The 25,883-nt window shown below is 47.2% G+C and overlaps 1 protein-coding gene across 2 annotated transcripts in view; it reads right to left on the bottom strand.

Annotated features, from left to right (window-relative positions):
- Positions 1 to 312: 312 nt before the first annotated feature.
- LOC139789299 (dymeclin-like) overlaps positions 313 to 25,883 on the bottom strand; it is a 185,890-nt gene continuing 160,319 nt past the window's right edge. For both annotated transcript variants that reach the window (XM_071729818.1, XM_071729819.1), the window contains one exon: positions 313 to 609. In XM_071729818.1, the coding sequence (XP_071585919.1) occupies positions 460 to 609 (150 nt within the window). In that variant the 3' untranslated portion in view covers positions 313 to 459. The remainder of the gene's footprint in view (positions 610 to 25,883) is intronic.

The following is a 25,883-nucleotide window of genomic DNA, read 5'->3' as shown; positions in this document are numbered from 1 at the left end:
TGAGGGAAAGCAGGGGATCAGGTAAGGAGCAACCCATGGCAGAACCCACCAGCCCACAGAAAAGCTTGACCCAACGAAGCTGCCTTGCTTGAAAGAAAGAGAAAACCACAACCACTGCCTTCCCCATACAAGTCCACAAAGCTCTTCCTTCAATTCACCCCTTGAAGTCAGAAGGGTTGGTGGTTGGTAGGAACATCAGACCCCAGGTGTAAGGCCTCATTTTCCTCAAACAAGCTCTAAGTTATAAGGGCTATAAACACAAAGTTGTGTTCCTCCCAGCAGAGGTGGTTAACCTCTCCGGACACACAGATATTGGGTTGGAAAGTAAGAAAAAGCTTCATTCTCCAAAAAGCTTTGGGGTCAAGAGGGTGCACGCGGGAAAGGGGTCACACGTATTAAACACACGGCGTGGAGTGGGGTCTTCCAGAAGTTGGGATGGCTGGGATGGAACAGCTCCTGTCAACCCGAATCCATGGTGAAGAGTTGGATGTCCTGGGGGTTCCAGTAGAGGGCAACGGCGGAGTTGTAGACCAAGGACCAGATGTAGGGGATGAAGAACTCCTCAGGTTGCTCCTCCTCCACGTATTTGAACTTCAGCTCGGGGAATTTCTGCAAGAAAAGCAACAGAAGGGGAGGTTTGGATGTTTGTTTCTTGCCTGAAGAAAGAGGGGTGGAGAAAGAAAGCAACATAATGGAAGGAACAGAACCATTAGAGCTGAAGATATTTATGGGATAAAAAGATTCTTTCATTTCATGTATTTATTTATAATTTCTTCTTTGAACTGATGTTGTGCTGAGCCCTTTTACTGCTGGTCACACTCCATTTGCCTGCTCGCAAAGAGTAAACGTGGGAATCCTTCACATAAAGCAAAGGTTTTTTAGAGAAATAGACATTTTAAAAATCCCACAAATCCCTTCTTGCTCGCACACATACAGACCTGTTGACTGCAGTTCATCCTAAAAAAGAATTTTCCTAATAATTGCACTCTGCTTCTCAGCTAGAGAATCCTCTGGAGAGGCTGGAAGAATGACCCTTGTCTGAGTTTTCAGGAATCCAGCAACATGCCAAGCTCACCTCTCCCCCCTCTCATTCTCAAAGCCTTCCTGCAGGTACAAGTTGCCAAGAGATAAATGCTTTTCCTCCAGAATGCATAGAAGAACCTGGGAAGCACAACCAGACCCCCCCCCCCCAAGTCCACTTCTGGGTTCTGGAGGCCACTTCCAGCTTTGCTCTAAGTTCTGTTGTAGTGAAATGAGGCAACCAGATGCCACTAATTACCAGGTAGTGGGCATGAGCTTGTGTTTAGCCCACCTGTGCCTGATTAAGGCAGGCCCCAACTGCACATGAGCAGGACTGGGGGGCCAATAAAAGGCCAGACTGGGAGAGGTGAGATTTAGGTGGGACAGGGGGAAGAAATTCCTGTGATGTTGTAAAGGGGAAGGGTTTCAAACTGAAAAAACACAGATTGAGGTGAGATATTTGGAAGAAATTATTTGATTTGAGGGTGCTGAGCCCCTGTGCCAGGTTTCCCAGAGAAGCTGTGGCTGCCCCATCCCTGGCAGTGTCTCAGGTCAGGTTGGATGGGGCTTGGAGCAACCTGGGCTGGTGGGAGGTGTCCCTGCCCATGGAAAGGAGGTGGGAATGGATGAGCTTTAAGGTCCCTTCGAACCCAAACCATTCCATGACCTCGCTGCTATCTTCACGGACTTCTGGTGGAGAACTGGTGACCACCTATGAAGTCCTTTTCATCTCCTTATTCTTCAGGGAAGGGACTGAAGCATGCTAACATAACCATCACTCATTTGACAGCTAAACAATTTTTCCTTTTGGAAACTACCTCCCTGAGCCCTTTTTGCTTCTCTGGGGAAGATGAAGAGGTCAAAACCTCTTGTTTTCACCCACTTGCTTCTTTTAACCAAAAACCCCCAAGTTCCTCCAATGTCCCAGTTGTTTGTTTTCTCTCACTTAGCTCTGCAGAATGTTTCCCCAACACAAAAGGTGGCAGGAGAAGAGCAGAGTGATTCAGTTAGCATATTTTTCCAATGATGAGGTCCCAGACATGCTTTCCCGGGAAATCAGTGCAAGGCTCCAGCAGCATCCAAAACATCCCCCCAAGCCAAAAAGAACATTATTTTGGACAAGAGGGACCCAGCTCCTCTCCCTTATCTCTCCTCAAAGCTCCAAACCAGCACGTAGGCTTTGGCTTCGAGCATCAACCCAAGAAACCAGACCCCTGAGCACTCTTGGGGCTCAACACCTTCCAAGCTGTCTCGTGGAGGTTGACATTTCTGCCACGTTTCCTCAGGGGGCATTTTATGAGGTTCTGCTTTTAGAGAACAGCAGCCACAAAGATGAAACCCGACATCCTCCTCCGGTCCCTCCCACCCAACGCGGCGAGATGCCAAGCCCAAACATCCTTCCCCTCCCTGAGAGCCCAGGGAGGAAGGCCTCCTTTTGATTTTTTTTTTTTTTTTTAATCTGAGAGAGCCAGGCTTGTAAATATTAAAAAAAACAACAACACGACAATGACTTGAGAACAGAGACAGACTTGCTGTCACCATTAACTCTCCAATCAGGGCAGCATGGGAAGTGGAGCCTTATCTGGGATGTGCTGCCCAACATCCCTATTGAGTCTCCAGCCCTTTGGCTCCCTGATCTCCCCCAGAACTGGAGAATGGATTCAATCCCTTCTCAAACAAATTGCAAGCTTTAGCAAACAAGAGACCTCGGGATGACATGAGGAGCAGTTCTGCCCCCTTCCCTGCAGGAAATCCAATTTTTGTTTGTCTCGGAGGAGCAAGATGGGAAAGCCCAAGTTCAAACCTGACAGAGTGCCAGGCTGCAGCTGGGACCACAAGCCCAAAAATTGGTGCCAAACGTGGAGGTTTACATTTTTCTGGATGTTGACTTCACAGCTTATTTATTTATTTACTTATTTATTACTTACTGCTGAGAGCCCTGTGAAGAGGCACCCAAGCCAGGGGGGTTTTGGTTGAGCTCAATGTAGAACCATGTTTCTTTTAGGTTGTTCATACTGTTCCACCTTTTCCTTGATATTGTAGTCATGGAATCATGGGATCCTTGAAAAATCATCTATTCCAACTCTCCTGTAGAGACATCACCCACTAGACCAGGTGGGGAGTTCATGAGGGTTGTGACAGGACTCAGATCAGCTACTGGAGAGAAGATTTTGGCAATGAGAGAGGCAAAGTGCAGGTGTGAGAAAGGGCTGGCTACTGATGAGCAAGACAAGGACACCTTGAAGGTATCATAGACAAAGGACACATCTTTATGTGCCTTGAAGCAAGGCCATGGCATCTCCCTTTAAGCAAGGAGGGTTAGGAGCTGAGTGCATCCAAAAAGTACTTTGTAGGCTTGGTGTCCTCCTGAAGCCACCAGTTTAACAAAAAAAAAAAAACACTTTCCCATAGAGAATGTGTCTTCTGCAAAACCAAACAATCACCTCCATCTAAAAAAGGGCCTTGAGTGAATGGCTCTTCCCACAATGCACAAAAATTACTCAGCTTTTCTGGTGCATGGTGGTTTAGATGCAGTACTTCCAGATCTTCACTGTATTAAGACCTCCTCTTCTGCTGAAGACTCTCTTTAAGACATGAATTAAACAGTTCCACCTCAGGCTACAGAATTTTAGAAGTTTTAGAGAATTTTAGATATTCACAAATGCAATGATGTCCCTGTTCTCCAACCTATCTGCCCTTCCCTGTGCATCCAGGTCAAAATTCTTTATCTTTTTCTTGGTGACAACCCAAGGGCTTGACCCAAGGTGATGGAGCTTGGTAAAACCTGATGGGACAGGTAAGTATGAGGAAATCAAATAAAATTCTGCTGCCTGACTCCCAAGCTCAAATCTTGCACCTTCCTGGAGAAAATTGCTGGCCTCGGCCATATTTTTTTTAAAGAAGAGGTTAACTCCTTTTATTTTGTTGAATAAGAAAAAAAAAGTGAGTTTATTTTAATCAACAAAAATAATAAATTCATTGAAAACACAAGGCTGAGGTTTTGCAGCAGAAAACAAAGATGTGGGTTGGAAATAGGAAGGAAAAAAAAAAAAAAAAGAAAAAGAAAAGGAAAAAGAGGAGGGAAAAAAAAATCAGAGCATTTCAGTGCAAATTCACTTTGCTTTGACCCAAGCTGCAAGATATTTGGAAACAACACGTCAGGCACATGCAGTGAATTTGGCACTGGACTTTTCCTGAGCCTCCCAACATATGTGACCAAGGATGGGGAGGCTGCAGACCACGTGCAGAGCAGATTTAGGCACAACAAAAACCATAATCAAAAGTAGAGGGTGGTTTTCTGGGCTATGGGAGATGGGAAATGTTATTTAGTTTGGGCTCTGAAGTTAACCAGGAGCTGGACTCTGTCTCTGAGCCCTCCAAGATGCACTGGATGGGGAGTTCTGAGCTGCTCATGAGCCCTGGGCTCTGGCCGAAGCTGCTGAGAAGTCAGCAGAGCTCTGCAGCTCTGGGCAGGGAAGCTCCTCTTGTGTTCTCTTTCAAAAATTGGGATCATCCTGGAAGGTTAAGAGAGTTCAAATCCTGTGGCAGGCAAGCAGAGTGGCAGTAGCTTTTAGGAAGGTTGTTTACCAGTGGTCAGAGATTTGTTACTATGGGGAGTGATTTGGAAAGTCTCCCCCCCCTGCTTTCCCATCCTCATTTCTTCAGGGCTTGCTTTCTGCCTTGGTATTTTATGTCTCTGGTTTGTAGGAGTTTCCTCCAACCCATGAGAATCAATTTAAAGAAGTCAGAGACAACCAACCAGATACACAGCCTGACATCAGGAGCTCTGGAAGGTTTAAATTCTTCTGCATGGTCTCCATGTGTACCCCTCCATGCTTTAGTGGAAGAAAATGACCCCATTTCTGTATCTACCACTGAAACATTAAATTTAAGGAATATTTCTTCATTTTTAAGTGGCATTGAAGCAGATGCATGAACAGGCAATGCAACATCTCTGGAGCTGCTCAGATGCAATAAAATCATCATGGTTGGAAAGGACCTTCAAGATCATCAAGTCCTACACCACCATAACCACTAAATCATCTCCTGAAGAGCCAAATCTCTCCATTTTGGGAACACCCCCAGGAATGGTGACTCCAGAACCTCCCTGGGCAGCCTGTTCCAATTCTTCTCTTTTGGTGAAGAGATTTTTTTCCTAATATCCAACCTGAGCCTCCCCTGGTGCAACTTGAACCCATTTCCTCTTGTCCTAAGAGGACACATGGAGCAGATTCTGTTGCTGCACTCCCAGTCTCGTGGGATATTTCCCAAAACAACGAAAGGCCAAGACTGGGGCTTCAGGTGTGCATAAAAAAATAAGAGATTCATCTCTTCTGACAACCCAAAGAAGCAACTGAAGTTTGTATGACATCTCCTGCCCCTACCACCAAGCCCTGCATTTACCACCACCTTGAGCAGGGATGCTTTGCCATCTGGAGAGCATCCCTCATCCTGGGGGACAGGAGGAAAATCCCATTTCCCACTTTTTCTCTCCTCCAAAACAACATCCCTGACAGCACTGGATCCTGCTCAGCCCTGCAAACCACTCTCCTCCTGGGTTAAGAACTGGCTGGGGCATCTTTTACTGGTCAGGAAACCAAGATGCTGAAAGGCTCCTCCTCTCATGCCACCACTAGAGGCACAACCAGACTTTTCTGGTCCAAGGAAGGAGAAGTTAATTGCAATGGACATCCCCTGGGTCAATTCCAGAAATATTTTTCTGGTCCCTACAGGCTGCAGAAAGAATTACAGGTTTATTTCTTCAGGCTCATATTTAAATACCTTTTGTTAACCTTATTAACATCCATTTTGTACTTGTTGCTCTGTTTCAGGAGAAAAAGCAAATGTTAATCATTAGTTAAGAGGAAACCAGCCCCACCCAGAGGACCACTGGTGCTTCTTCCTCATCATTTGTTATCCTTCCCTTCATCGTTCCTTCCTAATTTTTATCACCAGATGCCAACCAAACCCCTAAGAGCAAATTCTCTGCTCCTCTTCCTGCTTCTTCCTCAGGCTACTTCTCCAACAGCTTTCACCTCACTCTGGAATTTTTTTGGTGTGTGTTAATCACAAACATGACCAAACCACTTCATTATCTCCTGGCCACGTGCTGCATTTGAAAATCCTGATAAGCTTCCCCTCTCCTACCCAGACTCCAGCTCAGCTCCTGCTCAACTTCAAAGGAATTTTTAACTTCACAACATCCACAGTTGGCCTAATCCTGGGTCAGAAAGGGAAAAAAAAACCCCAAACCAACCCAACTACCATCACCTTAATAGCTGTTGTTACAGGCCACTGTTCCACCTTCTAAAACCTGAGCATGTAACTGCATGAATTCCCACCTCCTGGCTTAATGGGAAGCCGTTAATTACAACCCACAAGCTGCCACAGGCAAGGCTGAGACATTCAGTGGGGTCCAGGGCTGGAACTGCAGTTCTGGTTGAGAGGGGACCAAGCCCAGGTGATGACAACCACAGGAGAAACCCACTGAGGAACACTGAAACTCCTGCAGGGCTGATCCTCCTCCTTCTGGAGGGCTTTCTGTTCCCTTTTCTATTTCTTTTGAAGAATTAATCTCCAAATCATTAACAATGTGTATTTTTGTATTAATCAAGTCCTCTCCTATGGTGCCAGGCTGAAGGAGTTGGGGATTGTGGAGCTTGGAGAAGAGAAAAAGTTCCAGGGTGACCTTAGAGCATCTTCCAGGAAAGCTGGGGAGGGACTCTGGACAAGGGCAGGGAGGGATGGGATGAGGGGGAATGGTTTCAAACTGAAAAAGGAGAGATTTAGGTTAGATATTAGGAAGAAATTCTTTGATTTGAGGGTGCTGAGCCCCTGTCCCAGGTTTCCCAGAGAAGCTGAGGCTGCCCCATCCCTGGAAGTTGAAGGTTGGATGGGGCTTGGAGCAACCTGGGCTGGTGGGAGGTGTCCCTGCTCATGGCACAGGGTTGAAACTTGGCAATTTTTCATGTCTCTTCCAACCCAAACCACTCTATGACTCTATAATATTATTATATTTGCATTTCTACAACTCAAGTGCTATTATTCAATTTTTCCTGGTTGGGTGGAGAGGACTTTGTCAGCTGAACTTTTCAGTTCATTCTCAAAGCTGGTTTTGCAGAAATGAAACACTCTCCAGACTTCTGCAGAAGGCTGACTTGCATAAAATATTTTTGAGGAGCTCTTTGGAAGCAGCTGGGTAACTGCAGAAGAAGGTGATTTCATTCCAGTGTAATTGTTCAGCTTTGCAAAGAAAGCAATTACACTGGAATGAAGTGACTGAATCCAGAGTGCAGCTTCCAGAAGGTAACTGGAAGAGTTTTCAAGGGTGGAGAGGACAGATATTAAGGCTCCATGTAAATATTAATCTCCATGTAGACAACAGCTTGGAAATAGGAGTGTCCTGTGCTAGCCCACCCTTCATCTTCATCTTGGCCAATGCATTTCATTCCTGAACCAAGGGATCACTGTTACTCAAGTCACTCACCCTCAGCACCACCCTCCCCAGCTACCTTGTCATGCAATCACAGAATTCCCAGGGTTGGGACATCAAAAATCATCCATTCCCAACCCCTTTCCATGGGCAGGGACACCTCCCACCAGCCCAGGTTGCTCCAAGCCCCATCCAGCCTGGACTTAAAAACTTCCAGGGATGGGGCTTCCACCACCTCTCTGGGCAACCTGTGCCAGGATCTCACCACCCTCATGGTGAAGAATTTCTTCCTAACTTCCAATCTAAATCTCCCCTCTTCTAGTTTGAATCCATTCCCTTGGTCCTATCACTCCCTGACATCCTAAAAAATCCCTCCCCAGCTTTCTTGTAGCCCCTTCAGACACTGGAAGTCCACAAGAAGTTTCCTTGGAGCCTTCTCCTCTCCAGACTGAATAACCCCAGCTCTGTCAGTGTCTTCACAGAGGTGCTTCAGCCCTCTGAGCATCCTCCTGGCCCTTCTCTGGACACACTCCAGCACCTCCATGGCTTTCTTGTCCTCCTGTGCAGCCCTCAGCCCTTGCTGTATTCCTTTATCTCAAGACACAATTGGCTTCTCTGGATTCCAGTCACCTACCCAGAGAATTACCATCAAACTCTGAGGAGGATGTAATGGAGATGAAAATAAAAAGACATCAAATCTTCCATTTAAAACCCACTCAGGCCACCAAAACCCTGAAGCAAACAGAAGCCTCACCACTGCTGCTGAAAACCCTAGGTGTAAGGTTGCCCTGTGTTGTATTTCCATTTTTACAATTGTTCTGAGTACTGTTACTCCAAATTTGTTTATTTGCAGTCATTTCTCCTGGGGGTATTGACAGAAAATGAAGATCTTATGCAAGGGTTGAAGAAAGAAACTGGATCAAAGTGGTTGGGGCTTCCCCTGATGATTATCATGGTCTTTTTGGGATCATGCCAAGGTCACTGATTATTCAAGCATGCGTGGACTGCAGTGTCAGTCCCACTTTGGCCTTGACCATCAAGAGTTTCTTGACTGCCAGACATGAGTGATCACCAAGAGTGCAAATTTCTGGCTCCCCTGGTTAAGAATGGAAAGGAGCAACACTGAGATTCTCCTCCATTTGAAAATGTCTGGGGTTTCAAAGGAAAAAAATATTTATCATACTAAATCACTTGGTTTTTAAAAGCAAGGTTATGCTGAATTTGTAATATCTTGAAATTAAGACACAGCTCTGCAAGCACCTGATGTTCATGAGGCTGTTATGGCCAAGTTCCCTACTTTTCTTCTTCTTTAACATCTCAGCTTTTCAGGACACACATTGCCAACAGGGACCCTCCATGGCATCAGCTCTTGCAATCCCAACACAGCCTCAGCTGCCCAGAGAAGTTGTCCCATCCCTGGCAGTGTCTCAGGTCAGGTTGGATGGGGCTTGGAGCAACCTGGGCTGGTGGGAGGTGTCCCTGCCCATGGAAAGGGGTTGGAACTGGATCATCTTTAAGGTCCCTTCCAACCCAAATCATTCTGGGATTCCCTGAGTTGTAGCAAAGCATCCAAAACCTACTTGTAATATTTTAACCTTCTTTAAGGTTACACATACATTCCCAGAAAAGGTCATTAAAGACTTGTGGATGAAAGCTTTCTCCTTGATTTAGACACTGAAATTCTTCAGAGTTGTGCAACTGTATCTTTTTGTGTATGATTTTGTGGAGCTTTAGAATAGGTTCCCCTGAAAACCTCAGAAAGTGAACCAGGAACTGTGAGACTCCAAGGATAGAGGACATGAAGACTCACAAGGTCATTTCTATAGGAAGGACCCAGTGTGCTGCTCATCATTACTGTGACACCAAGCTGGATGGTGTAGTTGACATTCCTGAGGGACAGGATGGTGTCCAGAGGGACCTGGATAAAATCTAGGAGTTGGTCAGTGTGAGCTTCATGAAGTTCTACAAAGCCAAGTGCAAGATCCTGCACATGTCAGGGGAATCCCTGGGATCAGCACAGGGTAAAAGATGAAGGTATGGAGTCCTGAGGAGAAGGACTTGATGGTGTTGGTTGGTGAGAAGCTCACCATGAGCCAGAGATGGGCACCAGCAGTACAGAAACCAGCCCTGTCCTGGGCTGCATCCCCAGCAGGGTCAGGAAGGGGATTGTCCCCCTCTGCTCCACTCTGGGGAGACCCCCCTGGGGTGCTGGGTCCAGTTCTGGGGTCCCCAACACCAGAAGGAGATAGAGCTGTTGGAGTGAGTCCAGAGGAGGCCCTGGAGATGCTGGGAGGGCTGGAGCAGCTCTGGAGCCAGGCTGAGAGAGTTGGGGTTGTTCAGCCTGGAGAAGAGAAGGCTGCAGGGAGACCTTAGAGCACCTTCCAGTGCCTGAAGGGGCTCCAGGAAAGCTGGGGAGGGACTTGGGACAAAGGCAGGGAGGGATGGGATGAGGGAAAATGGTTTCAAACTGGGAGAGATGAGATTTAATTGAGACATGAGCCAGAGATGTGCACCAGCAGCCCAGAAACCACCCCTGTCCTGGGCTGCATCTCCAGTAGAATGGCCACCAGGGTGAGGGAGGGGATTGTCCCCATCTGCTCTGCTCTGGGGAGACCCCCCTGGAGTGCTGGGTCCAGTTCTGGGGTCGTCAACACCAGAAGGAGATGGAGCTGTTGGAGTGTTGAAACAGAGAAAGACCCTGACAGGGTTAACTCCTGATGGGGTTAATTCCTGTAACTTTCCACTAAAGCAGTGTGAACATCTGTCCTGTAAGTACAGATCTTGCTTTTAAAAACAAGGCACTGCCAAGGCCAACCAGGCAGCGAGGGGATTAACTTCTGTAAAAGTGTAGGTCTTGTTCTCAAAACAAGGCACTGCCAAGGCTAGCTAGGCACTGGGGGAGTGCGAACACCTGCATGGAGACAGGATGAGGCAGCCACAACCAGCAGATAAGGGAGAAATTATTGCAAGGGTCCAATTTTGCTCTGTAATAAGAGGATGAAGTCATTGAAAACAGGAGAGAGAAAGATTTCTTACTTCATCCAAAGACCCCCCCGACATCTCCGCCCAGGCTCCGCCTGACTCTGCCCAGACTCAGCCTGTCATGAATATTATAATTATATGTTGCAAACTTATGAATATGTATGTAACCTCCCCTAAAAATACCCTTATCCTTTCCCTCGGGGCAGGAACTCTTTGTCCAGCATGAGCTGGGAGTTCCCCAGATCCGAAAATAAATACCTTTGCTGTTTAAAGGCTCAAACTCTGTCTCTAAACAGTTTTGCTTGGCCTTTTTGGGCTTCATTTTGGCGACCCAGATGGGACTGGACTCTGTCGTGCCGTGATCCAGGGGGACCCGGGGACACTTTTGGGGCCCCCCGACGAATTCTGTCCGATAAGCCTCCCCTACTCCCTTGGCTCCTACGCGCCGATGGACACCAGACCTTCCTCATACTGAAAAGGTATTTATATATATATTTGCTTGGGTTTTGAGGCCTCCAGGGAAAGGGAGGTTCGAGTCCTCCCAGGATTTATAGGGGTTCGAGTCCCCTAGGATTTGCGGGGGTTCGAGTCCCCCAGGATTTACAGGGACGTGGGGGACGCCCCCAGACTGGCAGGTTTGAGTCCAGGCCAGGTCTGAGTCCCTTTTCAGGGTTAAGCGGTTCGAGTCTGGTTAACCCTGATTTTCAAGGAGAAGGGTTTGAGTCCCTTTTGGGGTTTGAGTCCCCAGGAAAATTGTATGGTATTGAAAACGGGCTTTTGTTAATGCTGTGATCGTTGATTCTGGGATCCCTCGCTTATATGTTGGTTGTTGATTGTGCTATCTTGTTGCGCCTCTTTTAAGAGAATTAAGTGTTCTGAGTGTATGTTGCGCCGCTTTTAAGAGAATTAAGTGTTTTGAGTGATTACACGTCTCTATCGAAGAAAAGTTTTATAGCTTTGTCTTCGCGGGGGGGGTGGTCCCAGGGGCTGCTGTGACACCGGCAGGTATTCGCGGTCTATAGCGACATCTTGTGACCCTAGGCGGTAGAGCAATGTGTGAATTCTGTGTAAATTTTACCTGTGCGAAATATGTGTGTGAATGAAAGTGAGTGACTGAGATGCGATATAATTGCGCGGCGAGTGCGGAGTCCTGATTTGCGTTTCCGTGTCACCCGTGAGGGGGCCGGCCAGAGACGGACGAAGCGATTGGTGTGGATTGTTGGAACGAGTAAGCTAAGTGTTGATATCTGGAAAGAATTTGGTAACTTAGAGAGAGAGAGAGAGAGCGCACGCCCTTTTAGTTGTAATATCTCAAGTGGACATAATGGGGGCTGAACAAAGTAAGGAAATTAATACCAAAACCCCCTTGGGATGCATTTTAAAGCATTGGAAAGAACTCGGTGGAATTCCGGGGGGAAATATGAGGAAAAAGACACTTGTGAAATATTGCCAAGATTGGTGGCCTCTGTATAAACTAGATGATGGAGAAAAATGGCCACCAGGCGGAAGTTTAAACTATAATACCATCCTACAACTTCTGCTGTTCCTCCGTAGGATGGGAAAGTGGGATGAAGTAATGTATGCAGACATGTTCTTTACCTTAAGGGATAAGCCGGAATGGCAATCGGATTGTGGAGTAAATGTATCACCTCAAGATCCCTTTGTGTTAGCACTAGAATGGGATCAGAAAAACAGCAGAGTGAAGGAACACTGTTGTGATGCTTGTAGCATAGGGAAACGATGCCTTAAGCTGAAAGAGAAAGGCAATGAAACAGAAAGTGCCTTTAGCCTCTGAGAGTACCAGCCCATTGTACCAGGGCATGGAGTACCTGGAGTACCGCTGCCAATACCGCAACAGAGCGGCAGCAGTGGATCCTCCCTAGAATCAGGGGACAAAAGAACCAAAGAAGTGGAAAGGGCTCCAGAAAGACCAGTAAAGGGAGACCAAGATAAGGAGAAAGCCCTGCAGGAGACGGGGAGGAGAACCAGAAAAGGAGAAGGCAGGATAGAAGCGGAAAAGGCTAAAGCCGAAACAGAAAAGGCGAAACTAGAAGCAGAGAAAGCAAGAATAGAAGCAGAAAAAGTAAGAGCAGAAGTTCCCGGAGAGGGAACTAGCCATCCATATTTATTGCTGCAATACAGGAGGTTAATTACACAGGGCTTACGAAAAGCAATACCGAGGGTGATAAATTGGGGAGCCCTATATGAAGTTACACAAAGACAGGATGAAACGCCGTCAGAATTTTTGGACAGACTTAGAGCGGCGATGAGACAATATACCCCTTTAGATCCTGGGTCAGAACAAGGCAAGCAACTATTACTAGGATTAGTGATGGGACAGTCTAGTGCAGATATCAGAAGGAAATTACAAAAACTTGGACATCCTGCTGATAAAAGCCTAGAGGCTTTAATGAACGAAGCCTGGAAAGTATACAATAAAAGAGAGAGAGAAAAAGAAAAGAAGGAGAGTAAGAAGCTTGCAAGGATCGTTGCAGCAGCACAATCGACTCCAAGATTCCCAGAAACAAATCCTAGGGGTACGGGGCGTGGGTTTGCCATGAGAGGAAGAGGAGATTTCCAGCGAGCCAGAGCAGCCCCGAATCAATGTTCCTATTGTTGGCAGATAGGACACTGGCAATGAAATTGCCCTAAGCGAAACAAGGAACTTGGGGGGGGCTACTGTGGCTCATAAATGAAATTACTAAGACTCTACATCCAGTAGTGGCTAACCCTTATATACTCCTGACCAAACTGAAAGATAATCTGATTTGGTTTACAGTGTTGGATTTGAAAGATACATTTTTCTGCCTTACCCTAGCCCCAGAAAGCCAAAAGATTTTTGTCTTCAAACAGGAGTTTGTTAATAAAGGGAGGAAGACACAGCTAACCTGGACGGTGTTACCTCAAGGTTACAAAAATATCCCTAAAATATTTGGAAATCAATTGGCTAAAGAATTAGAACAGTGGGAGCGACCACAGGGAGAGGGCAATCCTTCTGCAATATGTGGATGACTTACTGATAGCAACTGAAACAGAGGAATAATGCATTGAGTGGACAATCTCGTTGTTAAATTTCTTGGGTTTAAACGGCTATCGAGTCTCTCAACAGAAAGCACAGCCGGTGCAGGAAAAGGTGGTCTACCTGGGATACGAGATCTCTGGAGGACAGCGATCCCTGGGAACCTCGAGGAAAGAAGCCATCTGCCAGATGCCCAGGCCTGAAACGGTAAGAGACCTGCGAGCCTTCTTAGGAATGACAGGTTGGTGTCGCCTGTGGATATACCAGTACGGGATACTTGCTAAACCCCTCTATGATTTGTTAAAGTAATCTAAAATTATTCTATTCTGGACTCCTGAAGCGGAAGCAGCCTTTAGAAGACTATGTAACAAAACCATTTTGGCTGTTCTCGCACGAACGCCAGGGAATGGCCCTAGGAGTCTTAGCCCAACAATTGGGACCATACAAAAGAGCCATGGCTTACTTCTCTAAGCAACTAGATGAAGTAAGTAAAGGAAGGCCCACATGCCTGAAGGCGGTAGCTGCAGTAATAAGAAGAAGCCAGAAAGCTTATTATGGGCCAGGAGATGACTGTGTTAGTGTCCCACACCGTATCAGCGGTGCTGGAACAGCAAGGTGGCCATTGGCTGTCACCCTCCCGGTTCCTGAAGTACCAGGCGATTTTAGCCGAATCAGATGATGTAACCATTCAAGTGACTAATGTTGTCAACTCAGCCTCATTTCTAGAAGGAAGAATACCAGCCGAACCAATTGAGCACGACTGCCTAGAAGCCATCCAGGCAGTGTACTCCAGTCGCCCAGATCTCAAAGAAGAGCCGCTCGAAGAAGCAGATGACTGGTTCTCGGATGGCAGTAGCTTCGTGAAGCAGGGGGTAAGAATGGCCGGTTACGCAGTAACCACGACAGAACAGGTAATTGAATCGAATCCTTTACCTGCAGGAACCCCAGCACAGAAGGCCAGACTGATAGCTCTTACCTGAGCCCTTGGGTTAGCAAGAGGAAAAAGAATTAACACAGGGAAAGATTCGAAATATGCCTTCTCCCTCGTACATGCCTGGAAGGAGAGAGGACTGCTGACTGCCCAAGGAAAAGCCATAAAACATGCAGAAGAAATCCTACAGTTGCTGGAGGCTGTTCAGCTCCCAACCCAAGTGGCCATAATGCATTGCAAAGGGCACCAGAGAGGTAACACCGTTCCAGAAAGAGGTAACAGAATAGCCGATGCAGAAGCTAAATTAGCTGCTGCAAGGACCAGGGACTTAGTAGCATTGACTCTGGTACCAGAAGAACTAGATACTAATTTTCAACCAGAGTACCAGGAAACAGACCATAAGTGGATATGAAGAAATAAAGGTAAATGTTAGATAATGGATGGGGTGTCCTGGTTTGGGCCAGGATAAAGGTGATTTTCTTTCTTGTACTTTTGCTTTTAGCTAAGTCTCTTGTAAGTAGTTGCACTTGCTGAAATTAACAGCAAGTTTCTCAGACAGTGTGTGCTTCTAGGACTGATAACACTTGATGTTTAGAGTTACTGCTAGAGACTGGTGTGCAGAGCCAAGGACACTGCTCAGCTCTGAGGAAAACATAAAGAGGTCCCACCTGCATCCCTCCTTTGGGGAGGAACGGACAAGATAGATGCCAGAATTGACCAAACAGAGTATTCCATCCCATATACGTCATCCTCAGTATAAATCTGAGGGATCACGAGGGCCAAGCCAGATTTCCAGCTTCCGGCTGCCTGCCCTTCCTGCCTTTCCTGCTTCCATTCCTTCACCCCGGCATCCTGGAAGGATCCCGTCCGTCTGCCTGCCTGTGGTCCTGATCCGTGCCAGCCCATATCTGTGTGTTCCTGCCTCCAGTTCCTGACTGCTGCTGACTCCAGGAGTCCAGCCTGGACTTTCCCAGGGCTGCCCTGCAGCCTCGGTGGTGACGTGAGAGCTATTGGGGGAAAGGGGGGAGGAATGTGGTATCCCTTTTCTTGTATATTTGTATATATTTAGTATTTTTTCCTATTTATCATTACTGTTTCATTAAAGCTGTGTAGTTTAGTTTCCAACCCATAAGTCTCTCTCCCTTATTCTCTCTCCTTTCTTATCAGGGAGGAGACAGAGATTAATAGAGAGCGTCTGGTACTCGGTTTAATCGCCGGGCCAGTGTTAAACCCTGACAGATTTATTGGCACCCAACGTGGGGCCCGAGCTAATTGGCTCGAGTCCAGTTTAAATTTTGACTAATTTGCCTGAATAGTTTGAATTCCAACTCCAGTGGAAGAATGGCTTTGCTGAGCTGGAATCAGACCTTGTTCTTTGGAAATTTCACAGGGTTGGAGATTAAACCAATCATGCCGTACCTTTGGTATTTAGGGTATGCGATCTGTCTTTTCGCAGCTGGAATTGCTGTTACTATGTGGTTTGTTTTTTGTAAGAGCTGCTTAAGAACCATCGTTGCAATAGGGTCCTCAATACTGATGTATATCATGGTGCATGGTGCAAGTAGTGTTTCATACAGAGATAAAAAACTTGGTTGGTAATTACACTCCCAGTTTTAATTTGGGAAATTATACCATTCCATCGTATTTTGGGCTGACTCCCCCAGATTTTAGTAACAATAGCATTTCATTTCTCAATCTTCTGGTGGGTGTTGTTAATTTTTCTCATATAGTGGTGAGGAGTAACACAAAAACCACAATAATGAGACTGAGCATGCCTTTTCGGAGGCCGAGAGTTGCTGTCCGGAGAGTGAGAGCTGCTCCTCGTACAGAGAGCACCCCTGCTCCTGCCTCCGCAGCCTCTTCTCGCCCCCCCTCACACAAGGGCACAACTCAGATACGGCCGGCCAGCATCGCCAGTGTTTCTGCTACAGCTGCAGCTGCTGTCTCTGCCCCCACTGACACTGCTGCTGCTCAGAAAACGAGCCCTGCTGCTGCTACTGCTGCAGATACCACAGCCTCTCCCCCTCAGCCCACACAGTTACTTGTTGACCCTGTAACTAGGAGAAAAGTAAAACAATGGAAATCACAAATGAGCCTTAACCCTTCCAAGTCTGAACGAGACGACCAGGTGATAGAGGAAATAGAGGATACTGCCTCTCCTCATAGAGCAGCTAGAAGAGACTCTAAAGCAGAGTCAGCTGAGGACTCAGAATCTGCTCAGTCCTATTCCATGAGAGACTTGCGTACTCTGAGAAAAGACTATAGCCGTTTTTCAGGTGAACCACTTCTCTCTTGGTTACTCCGATGCTGGAATGAAGGGGCTGCTACCATAACATTAACTCAGAAGGAAGCCAGACAGTTGGGATCCCTGGCCAGAGATGCAGGTATTGATCGAGCATTTGGGGAAAAGGCTGGAACCACCAGCCTATGGAAGCGACTCTTGGCAGCTGTAAAGGAGAGATATCCCTATAAAGAGGAAATAGACTGCCCACAGGTCAAAGCACCCACACTTGGAAAAGCTCTCAAGTATCTGGAGGAATTGGCTGTACGAGACGTGATCTATAATGCTGATGACATTGAAGATCCTTATCACATACCGTGCCCTAGACCTATGATGCAAAGGTTTGTGCATGCTGCACCACCACCTTTTAACCATACACTATCAGTAATGCTATGGGTTCCTGCAGATGTGGATGCAACTGTGGGTGATGTGATTAAAACAGTACGAGAGTGTGAAGATGCTGTCACAGCCCCTCGTCGGGCCTGGGTCTCAGCTTTAAAGAGAACATCTGAGAAACTGCATTCACCCCTTTTTCCTCAGACAGAAGGAGGACCCCGCATTGCAGCCATTAAAAGGAGACGCCCTCCTATGAGACGGAATCGAGAGAAACAGAATTCAACAAGAGGAATCCTATGGGCACTCCTGTGTGAGTATGGAGAGGACATGAAAAAGTGGGATCAGAAACCTACTGCTGTCCTAGAGGAGCAAGCATGTAAGTTGCTGACTAAGACAAAGGCAAAAGGAGGTCCTTCTAAAAAGATGGCTGCTCACGTCTCCAGTGTGGAGTTACCCAATTCAAATATGCTGGTGACTCAAGATCCCTGTACATCAGGTGTGAGTACTGGGGATGCAAACTCCAGTAACGCACATACTGACAATGTTGTATGTGCTCAAGCTTAGAGGTGCCCTGCCTCCAGCCAGGTGGAGGAGAGGGACAACCGAATTTATTGGATTGTGTGGATTCGATGGCCTGGCACATTAGAGCCACAAAAGTATAAAGCCTTGGTGGACACTGGTGCACAGTGCACACTAATGAAAGGGACAGAATCCGTTACTATTTCTGGAGTGACGGGGGGATCCAAAGAACTGACTATTGTGAAGGCTGATGTGAGCCTCACTGGAATAAAGTGGCATAAGCACCCGATAGTGACTGGTCCAGATGCTCCTTGCATCCTTGGCATAGACTACCTCATGGGAGGTGATTTCGAGGACCCGAAAGGGTACCGGTGGTCCTCTGGTACTGCAGCTATTAAGACTGAGAATGGAGAATGGCTGCATGCTTTGTTTGGCCTTTCAGACAAATCCTTTGTAGTGGGTTGCTGAGAACTATAAACCAGCGGGTGCCGACTGCTATTTCAGTAGTGCATCGAAGACAATATCGTGTCAACAGAGATGCTGTGATCCCCATTCACAAGCTGATCCGGCAACTAGAGAGCCAAGGAGTGATCAGCAAGACTCACTCACCCTTCAACAGTCCTGTATGGCCAGTGAGAAAGCCTAATGGAGAGTGGAGGCTGACAGTGGACTATCGTGCCCTGAATGAGGTTACTCCACCACTAAGCGCTGCTGTGCCGGATATACTAGAACTTCAGTATGAGCTGGAATCAAAGGCAGCCAGGTGGTATGCTACTATTGACATTGCTAATGCATTTTTTGCTATTCCTATAGCACCAGAATGCAGGGCACAGTTTGCTTTCACCTGGAGAGGTATCCAGTACACTTGGAATCGACTGCCCCAGGGGTGGAAACACAGTCCTACCATCTGCCATGGACTGATCCATGATACCTTGGAAAAGGGTGGAGCTCCAGAACATCTACAATATATCGATGACATCATTGTGTGGGGTGACACAGCAAAGGAAGTCTACGAGAAAGGTAAGAAGATAATTGAAATCCTTCTAGAGGCTGGTTTTGCTATCAAAAGGAGCAAGGTTAAGGGACCTGCACAAGAGATCCAGTTTCTGGGAGTTAAGTGGCAAGATGGACGTCGCCACATCCCAATGGACGTGATTAACAAAATAACAGCTATGGCCCCACCAACTACCAAAAAAGAAACTCAGTCCTTCTTAGGAACTGTTGGTTTCTGGAGGATGCATATTCCTCTTTATAATCAGATTGTGAAACCTCTCTACGAGGTTACCCGGAAGAAAGACTTTAGATGGGACTCAGAACAACAAGCTGCTTTTGAGAGTATTAAACAGGAGATTGTGCAGGCAATGGCCCTTGGACCAATTCGAACAGGGCCAGACATTAAAAATGTTCTTTACACCGGAGATGGAGGTGATGGTCCTACACGGAGCCTCTGGCAGAAAGCTCCAGGAGAGACTCGAGGCCGACCTCTTGGATTTTGGGGTCGAAACTACAAAGGCTCCGAAGCCAACTCCAGCCACTGAAAAAGAGATATTGGCCGCATACGAAGGAGTTAGAGCTGCTTCAGAAGTGATTGGTACTGAAGCACAGCTCCTCCTGGTGCCACGATTACCTGTACTGGGTTTTATGTACACAGGTAGAGAATCTTCCCATCATGCTACCGATGCTACCTGGAGTAAATGGATTGCTTTACTCTCACAGAGAGCTAGGATAGGAAGACTTGATCGTCCAGGAATTGTAGAAGCAATAACACATTGGCCAGAAGGCAAACACTTTGGAATGCCACCAGAAAAAGTGGTAAAACAGGATGAAGAAGCCCCACCATACGACCAATTACCAGAGGATGAAAAACAATATGCTCTTTTCACTGATGGATCCTGTCGTCTGGTAGGAGGCCATCGAAGGTGGAAAGCTGCTGTATGGAATCCTACATGACTAGTTGCAAAAACAGATGAAGGAGATGGTGAATCAAGTCAATTTGCAGAGGTCAAAGCCATCCAATTGTCTTTGGACATTGCTGAACAAGAAAAGTGGCCGAAACTTTATCTCTATACTGACTCATGGATGGTAGCAAATGCCTTATGGGGTTGGTTAAAGCAGTGGAAACAAAACAACTGGCAATGTAGAGATAAACCTATCTGGGCTGCTGAACTGTGGAAAGACATTGCTGCAAGGTTAGAGAAACTTGATGTAAAAGTGCGTCACGTAGATGCCCACGTACCTTCGTATCGAGCTACTGAGGAACATCGAAACAACCAACGAGCAGATGAAGCTGCTCAAGTGTTCCAAATAGATCTGGACTGGGACCATAAAGGTGAACTGTTTTTAGCCAAATGGGCCCACAATGCTTCAGGTCATCAAGGCAGGGATGGAACATATCGATGGGCTCGTGACCGAGGGGTGGATTTATCTTTGGACGCTATTGCGCAGGTTATCCACGACTGTGACATATGTGCTGCAATTAAGCAAGCTAAGAGGTTGAAACCTCTGTGGTATGAAGGGAGATGGTCAAAATATAGGTATGGGGAGGCCTGGCAAGTCGATTACATCACACTGCCTCAAACCCGCCAGGGTAAGCGCTATGTGCTTACAATGGTGGAGGCAAGTACAGGATGGCTGGAAACATATCCTGTGCCTCATGCCACAGCCCGGAACACTATTCTGGGCCTAGAGAAACAAGTCTTGTGGAGACATGGTACACCAGAAAGAATTGAGTCAGATAATGGAACTCATTTCAAAAATAGTCTTATAAATAACTGGGCCAAAGACCATGGTATTGAGTGGATATACCATATCTCCTATCATGCACCAGCCTCAGGTAAAATTGAAAGGTACAATGGACTGTCAAAAACTACCTTAAAGGCAATGGGTGGTGGAACTTTCAAAAACTGGGACAAGCACTTGGCAAAAGCTACCTGGTTAGTTAACACCAGGGGTTCCATCAATCGAGCTGGTCCTGCTCAGTCAGATCTTCTACACACAGTAGATGGGGACAAAGTGCCTGTGGTGCATGAAAAGAATCTGCTAGGGAAAACCGTTTGGGTTTATCCTGCCTCGGGCAAAGGCAAAACCATTCGTGGGGTTGCTTTCGCTCAAGGGCCCGGACACACTTGGTGGGTGATGATGAAAGATGGAGAAGTACAATGTGTTGCAAGTAGCGAAAGAAATAGAAATTTAAAAGTAGTTATGCTAAGGTTTGGACTGGTCAGGCGGGGCGGAGGGGCGGGAAACTGGCAAGGAATGTGTTAATGTGCTGAGAAGAGGGGAACAGTTTATCAACAAGGAATGTGCTGGGAAGAGGGGAACAGCTTATCAAAGGGGATTAGTCAAGCATACAGAACATGAAGAAAAGTAAACTGACATTGAAGATAAGGGTTATTACGCATGTAAGGGGGGTTGGTGGTGGGAGACAGTCAAAACAATATCTTAAGTTGAGAAAGTATGAGAGATTTGTGGTTCGTGGATGTCTCTCTATTGTTATCTGCATGATGTATGTAACCGTTTCGCAACTGTTTCGCAACTGAAATTCCGCACGAAGGCTTCATTGTAAAAGGGTATAAAAGCTGAACCGAAAACGGGGATCGTTGGAATCCTGACTTGGGACGCTAGTCCTCAGGTTTCCCGGGCCCCAAATAAAGCACCACATAAACTGACTCTCTGTTGGTTTGTGTCTTGACTACGGGCAACAGTTTTCTGGCGACCCAGATGGGACTCCGGGGGCGGCTGGGGCGGTTCACGTGCTGATCCACTCCAAGCCGGCACCAGGTGATTCCTGGAGGAGACATCAACCCGTGCCCGACCCCGCGCCCGACGGACGACCATAAGGTAAGCCCGAAGGTGCTTTATTCCTTACAGGTTGGTTGGTATTTGGTATAAGGGTTGGTTGTTTGGAAGCCTAGGCGCTGGTCGTAAGACACGGCAAGTAGAAAGCTGTGCAGTTCCAGCACTTGCCACTCGCGGCGACGAGTATAGGCAAGTTTGGTATTTGGTATAGGTATTTGGTAATCGGCCGTATATTGGTTTTGTGTGTGAGTGCGCGCCAGTACGGGTTACGAGTGTTAGCGTTTTGTGTGAGTGAGTGCGCGTCAGCGCGGGTTACGAGTGTCAGCTTTTTGTGTGAGTGAGTGCGCGCCAGTGCGGGTTACGAGTGTCAGCGTTTTGTGTGAGTGAGTGCGCGAGTACGGGTGTCAGCATGCTACCGATTAAAAGTTTTAGAGCTCTGTTTTGTGACGAAAAGGATGTTCCTGAGGATTCGCCTCTCGGTTGTCTGTTAAAACATTGGAAAGAGGGCAATTTTAGGCAGGAATTGCGGAAGAAGACTTTGATTGATTATTGTAATCGTGTATGGCCTGAATATGAAACAGAGGGAATGCAGTGGCCGCGGAATGGTACAATAACTCCTGAGATATTAAGTCCTATGATGAGTTTCTTGCGGGAAAGTGAAAAATGGGATGAATTACAGTATTTGGATCTGTTCTATCATCTAAAAGGAAAACCTGAGTGGCAAAAAGCTTGTGGATTGTCGGAGTTAAAAACCATGGAAGTAGAAGGTGATGAGTGTGCTGGTTGTAAAGAGCGTAAAATACGGTTCTCGGAGGAGGAGAAGGATGTGTCTTTGTTGGTGCCCCCAAGTGCGCCGCCGCTCCCACCCCCTGAGGCTCCCCCGGTAAATCCGGTTAGAGCCCCTCTTCCTTTCTCACCCAAGGAGGAGTTAGAGCAGGAGGACTGGGTTGATCAGCCGAGAACGCCGCTTGCGGAGCGGACTCGGAGAGGGAGGTTGGGGAGAGAAGGCGGTTTGTCGCAGCCTCAGTTGATGGCTCCGCTGCGGGAGGCAGTAGGAGCGGATGGAGGGAAGGTGATGATAAAGGTTCCTTTTTCGCCGAACGATTTAATGATATGGAAGCAATCGGCGGGGGCGTACAGGGAGAATCCTGAGAAAGTGGCTCGGGTTGTGAAAATGGTAATAAAGACTCAAAATCCTGATTGGAATGATTTGCAGGTGTTGCTAGACACTATTATGGATTCTACAGAAAAGGAGATGGTGTTTAGGGCGATGACAAATCGGGCAAGGGAATTGATTAGAATGCAGGTAGCACAAGGTTCGGTAAATGATTTGGTACCAAGGGAGGACCCCGAATGGAATCCAAATTCATCGGCGGGATACAGAGCGTTAAAAACTACCAGGATTTACTGGTAGAAGGGGTCCGTGAGGGGATTCCAAAAACGATGAATTGGTCTAAGTTGTATTCTGTGAGACAGGATAAGGGGGAATCCCCATCGGCATTTTTAGAAAGGCTAAAAGAAACAGCGCGGAGGTACACGGATTTGGATGTGGAAGCTGAATCGGGAAGCTGAATCAACTGGCGTTGATTTTTATGGGTCAGTCTCAGGAGGATATTAGGAAAAAGTTGCAGAAGTTAGAGGGAGAAGACACACGGAATTTGGAAAAGTTATTGGAGGTTGCATGGAAGGTATATAATAATAGGGAAAAGGAGACAACAAAGAAACAGCAGGCAAGCATGCTGGCGGTCTTGTGGCAAGCGGCGGGTGGAAACAATGGAAATAATAGAGGTCGCAGTTGCGGCAGGGGGAGAGGCGGTGTTCCAATGGGTAGAGGCTTTGGGAACCAGAGTACAGGGGGACACGGAAGGTTAGGACCTAACCAGGTGCCTTTTGTAAAGGACTGGGACACTGGAAAAATGAGTGCCCACTTAATCAGGGAGCCCCGATGGGGGGGGGGGCTTCCCGGGCAATGGAGCGAATCCCGGCAACGGGGTAGGAAGCGGATTGAATCCGTTCACGGGAAATCCGCAAGGTGTCGCTCAAGCCTTTATGATGGGAATTGCCAGAATCAGAGCTGACTAGATAGGGATCGGAAGGTTATCTTAGAAGTCGAAGGGGAACCGATGGAATTCAGGATAGATACAGGGGCTAGTTACTCGGCAATGAACAAATTAAAGGGACCTCTAAGTGACTCTACGGTGTTGGTTGTTGGGGTATCTGGGGAGATTGAAGAAAGGACATTCCTGCGGCCACTCGATATAAAATTTGGGGGAAAGGAATTTGATCATCAATTTCTGTATATGCCGAACAGCCCAGAGTCTCTGCTCGGGAGAGACTTGCTTTCAGCATTACAGGCAAGAATTATTTTTGAAAAGGGTAGGGTAAAACTAGAAATACCAGAGGAAAACCTGGCAAAATTGTTTGTGATCAAAGAAGTAGGGAAGGAAGAGATACCACCGGAAATTGAACAAGCAGTCGCGCCATGGGTTTGGGAGACAGGGACCCCAGGTAAATCAAAAGCGGCAGTACCAGTAGTAGTGGAATTAAAAGAAGGGGCTCAACCAATAAGGGTACGACAGTATCCCATCAGCCTGGAAGCTAGGAAGGGAATAGCCCCCATGATAACTCAATTCTTAGCTCTAGGAATTTTGCAGGAGTGTGAATCTGAATTCAACACCCCCATCTTTCCGGTCAAAAAGCCTAACGGCAATTACAGGTTAGTACAGGATCTAAGGGCAATCAACTCTATCACCAAAGATATACATCCCGTGGTGGCAAATCCGTATACATTGTTAACATCTGTTTCTGAGAAATTTCAGTGGTTTTCAGTAATTGATTTAAAGGATGCCTTCTTCTGCATACCCATGGCACCTGAAAGCAGGAACATCTTTGCATTCGAGTGGGGGGATACGGGACGGAAGCGCCAACTCACATGGACCAGGCTTCCCCAAGGATTTAAATCCTCGCCCACTATATTCGGTAACCAGCTGGCCAAGGAACTTGAGGAATGAAAGACCACCCAGGTAAAAGATTCGCCTTTCTCTTATGTGGTGTTGCAGTATGTGGATGATATTTTCCTGGGTACCGCAGAACAGGGTCTCTGCCTCAAGTTAACCATTGCACTGCTGAATATGTTAGGACAGGCTGGATACCGGGTATCCAGAGAAAAGGCACAGCTGGTCAAACAAAAGGCCATTTATTTAGGATGTGAAATTTCACAGGGAGTTCGTCGTTTGGGAGTGAATCGCATTCAAGCCATATGTGCAATTCCAGTACCCCGCAATAACCAGGAATTAAGATCTTTTCTAGGAATGATTGGCTGGTGTAGACTGTGGATCCCCAACTTTGGGTTGACAGCCAAACCACTGTATGAGGCTGTGAAGGAACCGAGACTTAAATGGGGACCCACGGAAGATAAAGCGTTCCAGGAATTAAAACAGGCCCTCAAGGAAGCACCTGCCCTGGGCTTGCCGGATTTAACCAAGGACTTCCAACTGTATGTACATGAAAGACAGAAGTTAGCTTTGGGGGTGCTCACACAAAAATTGGGATCTTGGAAAAGGCCGGTTGGGTATTTTTCCAAACAATTGGACTCAGTAAGTGGGCGATGGCCAGGATGCCTAAGAGCAGTGGCAGCCACGGTAATCCTGATCCAGGAAGCACACAAGCTAACATTGGGCAAGCACATGGCAGTTTATGTACCCCACATGGTCATAACGGTATTAGAACAAAAGGGGGGGTCACTGGCTCTCATCAAGCAGGATGCTCCAATACCAGGCCCAACTGAGGGAACAGGATGATGTGGAACTGAAAATAACAAATCACCTTAACCCAGCAGAGTTTCTCAGGTCCACCCAGGAAGAAGGAGAGCTGGAACATGACTGCGTGGAGGTAATCGAACAAGTGTACGCCAGCCGGAAGGACCTGAAAGATGAGCCGCTGCCGGACCCTGATTGGGAACTGTTCACGGACGGGTCCAGCTTTGTGGAAAGTGGTATCAGGTATGCAGTGGTCACCTTGCAGCAGATAGTGGAAGCAAAAGCATTGCCCCCGGGCACGTCAGCGCAGAAGGCAGAAATCTGGGCTATGGTAAGGGCCCTGGAGCTGAGCCGAGGGAAGAGAGTCAACATATGGACTGACTCCAAATATGCATTTGGAGTGGTACATGTGCATGGGGCTCTGTGGAAGGAGCGGGGACTTCTTAATTCGCAGGGGTCGTCAATCAAACACAGGGAAGAGGTAATCATGTTACTGGAAGCAATTTACAAACCATCGGCAGTTGCGGTGATGCACGTCAAAGGACATCGGAACGAACCAGGGAAAGAGTTCCAGGGAAATCAACGAGCAGACCAAGTGGCGAAGCAGGCCGCCAGAGAAGTATGGACTCGATTAGCTTTGATACCGGCCCGGAGCAACCCTGCCGCTGCACACATGGAAGACAAACCACATTACTCACCAGAGGACGAGAAACTGGCTCAGATGTTGCAGGCACAAAAGAACATCAAGGGTTGTTATGTGACCCCAACAGGACAGGTGATCTTACCGGTAAGGATCATGAAGACAG

Source organism: Heliangelus exortis, chromosome W (assembly GCF_036169615.1).
Source record: "Heliangelus exortis chromosome W, bHelExo1.hap1, whole genome shotgun sequence".
Classification (NCBI taxonomy): Eukaryota; Metazoa; Chordata; class Aves; order Apodiformes; family Trochilidae; genus Heliangelus; species Heliangelus exortis.
Note: the sequence above shows the minus strand (reverse complement) of the source record. Positions and strands in the feature narration are given on the sequence as shown.